Source organism: Volvox carteri (assembly GCF_000143455.1).
Source record: "Volvox carteri f. nagariensis unplaced genomic scaffold VOLCAscaffold_92, whole genome shotgun sequence".
In the NCBI taxonomy this organism is placed as follows: domain Eukaryota; kingdom Viridiplantae; phylum Chlorophyta; class Chlorophyceae; order Chlamydomonadales; family Volvocaceae; genus Volvox; species Volvox carteri.
In genome coordinates, this window is record NW_003307635.1 from 145,726 (window position 1) to 151,641 (window position 5,916).

General features: G+C 60.5%; 1 protein-coding gene across 1 annotated transcript in view; it reads left to right on the plus strand.

Annotated features, from left to right (window-relative positions):
• Positions 1-4,357, plus strand: part of VOLCADRAFT_121711 (uncharacterized protein) — a 17,523-nt gene extending 13,166 nt beyond the window's left edge. Inside the window, exons 17-24 of the mRNA XM_002958334.1 lie at positions 204-271; positions 392-522; positions 796-920; positions 1,444-1,590; positions 1,781-1,939; positions 2,104-2,273; positions 2,717-2,818; positions 3,562-4,357. Coding sequence (XP_002958380.1) covers positions 204-271; positions 392-522; positions 796-920; positions 1,444-1,590; positions 1,781-1,939; positions 2,104-2,273; positions 2,717-2,818; positions 3,562-3,781 — 1,122 coding nt within the window. The 3' untranslated portion in view covers positions 3,782-4,357. The remainder of the gene's footprint in view (positions 1-203; positions 272-391; positions 523-795; positions 921-1,443; positions 1,591-1,780; positions 1,940-2,103; positions 2,274-2,716; positions 2,819-3,561) is intronic.
• Positions 4,358-5,916: the final 1,559 nt, after the last annotated feature.

Consider the following 5,916-nt stretch of genomic DNA (forward strand, 5'->3'; position numbering starts at 1 on the left):
ATGTAGTCTGCGGGGCTGTGGGACCGGGAACGTGTGTCTGTGTGTGCGTCTGTACGTTTGTGAGTATGCGTCGGAAAGCTCGTCAGTGTCAGTTGAGTGTCAGTTAAGTGGCAGTTAGGAGGTGGTTGTCATGCAAAGTAAAGTACACGATGAGTAAATGACACGTCACAGGCCAGGGGCTGGCCGGGTTGGCCGGGCCACAGCGCCCGGGATGGGATTTCCCCGGGTTTCTAAATCTTATCCCTCACCTCGACACGCTCATAAGGCCCCAGTAAGGAGGAGTGGGGCTGGCAACCGCCAACCGCCGACGCGCGGCAGCTAACTCCTCTCTGTCTATGTGACCTAACTCTGCCCCGACCCCTCTTAACCAACTCCCAACCACCAACGGCAGCTACCACAAGCTCACTCTGACGCTACTCAAGGCTTCTTGGCGGAGGGCCTTACGTCTGGTGGTATCTCGCCGTACAGCCATTGCGAAGGTGGCGGCGGAGATGTTGGCGGCGGAGGACGAAAAGATCAGCGGTGGGTTGTTACTGGGGGTTCAGGGGTTGGCGGGTTAGGTACGACGGGTCTCATGTGGGCCCTATGTCCCCCTCCCTGAGTCGTGATGGACTTGATGGGCATCTGCCGCATGTAGCTGATGTACTTGGCTTGGATCGTACCTTCATGCATAAGCTCCTCCGTATCTGTATCGTACATTCATGGCGCATTCGGGAATCCTTAATGTGGGAGCTCACCCTGACCCCGCTTAACTAATTTCCCCTGTCCCCCCATCTCCCCTCCCCACCTCTTTAGGTGCACGTCTTGTTGAGCTGATCGAGAGCACCCCGCTGGATCCGCTGGGGGGTGAGGGGCTGGATGCCCGGGCGGCTGAGGAGGTGGTGCAGGAGGCGGGGAACCAGTTCCTGCCGCTGCTCAAGGTGGAGTGCGGGGCGCGGTAGCTGGTTAGGGGGAAGGGGGGAGGGGGGGAGGGGGGAAAGACGAACCACGAGCGAGTGAAGCTGCTGCCAAGGAAAAGAGTGCTGCGGCAGATGTACAGGAAGCAGAACTGACCAGGGGAGGGGAGGGGGAGGGGGGCGGAAGGAGGGACCGGGTGGTGGTAGGGTGAGACGGCTGGGGGGGAATGCGGGTTAAAAGGGGAAAGGGGAGTCAGTGCTGCATAACCACGCTAGCGAACCCAACCAACGGCACGGCACTTCTGACTTCGTGTCGTGTGTATACCTCTTCCCCAATCCCTCAAGCCCTCATTCCCCCCCTTACTCCCTAACTCGCCTGCTACCTTGCAGATGTATCGGCGGTTATCCCTTATTGCCGTATGCAAATGTTTCCCTCCCTCCCTCTCTTCGGAGTTCCACTCCAACCCCCCCTTTCCCCGGCCCCCTCGGGGGCTCCCCCCACCCCAAATCTCCCCCCCTCTCCCTCCTCTCCCCCGCCCGTGTGCAGGAGGTGTTGGGTGAGGTGCCCCACATCATCCTGACCGGGGAGAAGCTGGCGGACGACCAGCAGCAGGCGGGCGGGCCGTACGGCCCCAGCGGCAGTGGCAGTGCCCAGACTAGCTTCCGTGTGCCTGGAGCGGGTAGCATGGGCATGGTGAGGAGGTTTGTGGGGGGTAAAATTACCCCTCTCCCTAACCGTGGCCTCCGTCCCGACATCCTCTTCCCCCACACGGACGTCAACCCCCTTCCCTCTCCCCGGGGGCCAGATCTCGTTGCGTGTGGGTTTCCCATCCCTTCCCTTTCCCCCTTTCCTTTCACCTCCGCCACTTTTACCCCCTCTGCAGGCCTCCTTCCGAGGATCACCCTCCGCCAGCTCCTCCACCTCCCCACCCCCCCTGCTGCTGGATGACGTCACGCTGACGGAGGTGTCCCGGGCCATCGTTGGCCGGCTGGATGTGGTGGACCTGGTGGGCAGGAACACGGCGCTGGAGGCGGCGGAGAGGGTGAGAGGGGGGCCGCTTCATGGGGAGGGGCGAGGGGAGGGGATGGGGCTGCCTGCCGTCCGCAGTGCTGCACGGTGCCACGGGGCTCACCGCGACATACGACAGATAGCCTGACGAAAAACACACACACGTGTGCGACTCCACCCCGCGTGCCGCGCCGTCAGGTCCGGGATGCTCTGCTGCACCCGCACACCCGCGAGCGGCTCAGGGCTGTACGGCGGTGGGCGGAGGATCCGGAGGGGGAGTTCCCGCCGGCGCCCGTCACGGATCGCGAGGCGGCAGCGATGGGACCTGAGGGGCCGTTGTACGGCAGGCTGGCGCTGGATCTGGAATGGTGAGGGGAGTGCTGGGGAGTGTAGGGTGTATCGTTGGGGTTAGCCGGGGGGCCCGGGGGGTAAGTCGGGGGATGATGCAAGGACATGGCGGAAGAGACGGAGCAGTAGACGGAAGGCGCGGCTGCGTCCGCCGTGTCCCCTGTCTTGTTTTGTCTGCAGTATGTACGGCCCCCCGCATTACAGGAGCAGGAATGGAAGCTTTTGTGACGTGAAGGGATGATAAGGACAAGAGGAGGGTGTGTGGTGCTGTGTCTGGGCTACTGCGGCCCACTGCCCCTGCAGCCGTTGGCAGGTGGCGGGTGGCGGGGCTGCACCCGCGCGGTCATAAATTGCATTTCTAATTTCCCCTGCCCTCTCTTTCCCCACGTTTGTGTGTATCGCACTCTTCCCCCCCCGGGGCCCCCCTGATCCACGCCTGGTGCCCCGCCCCTCCACCCCCCAGGTGGCGCAGTCGCCGAAGTAACGCCATCAGCTGGAGCGCCATGGAGCTGCTGTTCAATGAGAGACAGCGGAAATACTTTGCGGAGGACGCCGATCTGCCCAGGTGGGGAGAGGGGGGGAGAGGGGGAGGGGTTTCGGCTTTAAGGTATTCCATGGTCTTGTGCTGTGGGACTTGCGCTTGGTGTAGGAGTGGAAACTGGTAATGGATGGGATAGAGGTGGGAGAGAGGGAGAGGTGGGAGAGAGGGAGGGTGGGAGAGAGGGAGAGGTGGGAGAGAGGGAGGGTGGGAGAGAGGGAGAGGTGGGAGAGAGGGAGAGGTGGGAGAGAGGGAGGGTGGGAGAGAGGGAGAGGTGGGAGAGAGGGAGGGTGGGAGAGAGGGAGAGGTGGGAGAGAGGGAGGGAGGCACTGTTGGGCTGCGAAGCTCGGGACGCACGCGGAGGATGCGATTCGAAGGCTGCGTGGTATTGGGGCGCAGCGGCATCGTCTGTATGTATGTCTCTCCGTCGGTGCCCTTTCCTGGGCAGGTGGTGATGAGCTAGCTGATTTGGCCGCCTATGGGCTCGACACACCTTTGCACGGGTCTTGCGTCTGGGTGTGCGCCTTGACAGCCCTGGTCGCCCCAGGTGCCGTACTGCACGGCCAGCTGGGCCCCTCTGGTTCTATTGGTCACGCGAGCCTGGAGCCCACTGTAACACCACCACACACCTTTTGGGAAAGCAGGACGGGTGTTTCAGCCAGCTAGCGAACCCCTAAGACACCCTTTCCCCCCTCTTTCCCTCCTCTTTCCCCCCTCCCACACTACCACCACCACCACCACCACCACCACCCTGCCACTGCCCTCAAAAGGGACGAGGACACGTCAGAGGGCCGCAAGAGGGCGGCAGCAGCCGCTGCGGCGGAGGCCCGAGCAGCGGCGCGCGCTGCCTCCTCAGCCTCCTCGATGACGACGTCCCCCTCCGCTGCTGCTGCTGCTGCTGCTGGCCCCGCGCCGCAATCCGGAGATCCCTCCCCGGAGGGTGGCGGTGACGGTGGCGGTGGCGGTGGCGGTGACGTCAGCAGCCGTTAGCTCTGGAGTTATTCTGTAGTTGTTGGGATATATGGGGGCACGTGGGGGCGGTTGCAGCTACCCAGCTGAACTGCATTCCAACGTTGCCCCGTGTGTTTTAACGTTGGCCCCTGTCCGGTCCGCTCATGACTGGCAGCGGGGAAAAATGTGGGGTCGGGGGGAGGGAGGTGTCAGAAAGGGCCGATCAGGGGGCCCCCCCGAGGGGGAGTGGACGCGGCCAGCTGGCTTCTGGGCTTGGGTTCTACGTTAGTGCATGGGGAGCTGGTGTGCTGGGGGTGGAGTGGGAGTTGATGGTGATGGGGAAGAGGTAGTGGGGAAAGGCAGTGTGTGTCTGTGTGTGTGTGTTTTGGGAGGATGGAGCTTCAGGTATTCGTACAGAGGCTGCCAGGTCGCCGATAAGGGAAATGGGGTGTGTGGCGGCGAGAGCGCTGGTCGGGTTCTGATATGAAATCATCGCCGTTTCGGCCTGGCTTGGGCCCCCTGGGCTCCTCCTGTTGATCCCGTGCGGTGTGAAGTGAAGGATGCGGGGCGTGAACGAGGTGGTGGTGTGATGGTGGTGGCAAAGAAGCGGGACCTCGTCCTCGCTGCCTGGGTCTTTTTACGTGACATGGAGGGCCTCCTTGAAACCATTCTGTCAGTGCATGAAAGCAGTGTGAGTGAAAGCTCGCGGAAGCGCGTCCGTTCAGCGAATTTATTTCACGGCCCTCGCCGTACAATTGCGTCAGCGGTCGTTGCTCCCTGTTTGCTTGGAAAGCTACGATTTTAAGACATACATAAGTGCTAGATTGGAATGCTGTGTCTTCCTGTATTAAAAGGGAATACTCAAAGCTTTATTCCCTGGAAAGATCGATTGATACACTAGAACACGATGGCACAAGTAGCTTTGTCGCTTGCAGTCCTACTCTAGGAATCCAGGACGCGTTTAATAAGTTTAGTATTCAATTTTGAACAGCGCCAAAATGATCTCAAAAAGCATTGTGCAGTCGTCGCCACAGCCACAGTCTCAGGCCGTCTGTCACGCTTGTAAATCCCGACGTTTACTATCCCGACGGCTTTTTCAGCAAACATCTACCAGGCGACAAGTTGATTGCGGTGCCGTGGCACCGGAAACTTTGCAGGTGAGGTCATAGCTCATGCGACAAGCAAAGTCGCATCGGCCCCCAAGATTAGCTCAACCCTACCATCCTTGACGGCACCTATTTTCAACTATGACATACCAGGATATTATTGTGGGGAGTGCTGTATTGGGAGCTGTGAGCGTGGCCTTGTACTCAGGCCTGAAGAAAGACCCGGTTCCGTGCAGCCTTTGCCAAGGCACCGGCGGCATCAAGTGCTTTGGTTGTGGGGGTGAAGGGAGGTTAGCGTCTGCGAAGCGTGATGACTTGTACGAGGGAGGGCCACCAAAGCGCGACGTGCTCGGGCGCTCCATCAACCCGCGGGAGTGTAAGGTCTGCAAGGGCGTAGGCCTTGTCCTCTGCAGCCAATGCAAAGGCAGCGGCTTTCAGAGCGCCTTTTAGGAGGTTTTGGACTTGGTAACTTGCTTTGCCTTGTCGCTCAGTAGTGCTACTGCTACTATACTATCCTGCTGATGTTGTTGCTGGTTTGGCCAGGAAGAATTGAGTGCAGTTTGGAGCGTGCTGCGGTGTGTTTTTCTTGGTTCCGGAGCACCTGTTTTGATTGGCCCCAAACCAAAACTGCATGAGAGCGGCCGTATGTTGGGAGTCTCGGCGGGTGCTGATGCTGGTGCAGGCGGTGGTCGCGAGGGCGGGCAGTGCGTAAGCATTGCATGGCTAGTTTGCAGACCGAGCCCATCTGCCGCCCCGGTACCGGGTGCTCGGAGTGAGTGATGGACGCGGCCAGGGCACGGTTTCGCAGCTGTGGTACGAAGAGTGGTTGGGAAAGATTTCCGGACCAAGTTGTGGCTTTGCTCTGCGATGTTTTGCCAGGGCTTATATGGGTGAGACCTACTTGGCCAGGTCGCAGCTTGCAGGATCCATCCTGAAGGCGGTTGGGGCTGGTTGTGTCGGAAAGTGCCAGACATCATACATACAAGCGGAATGTGATACAGCCGTAATAGCGCCCTAGGTTGGATCAGGCAAGTCCTGGCGGGGCCCGCGAGTGAATCTTATTGCGCA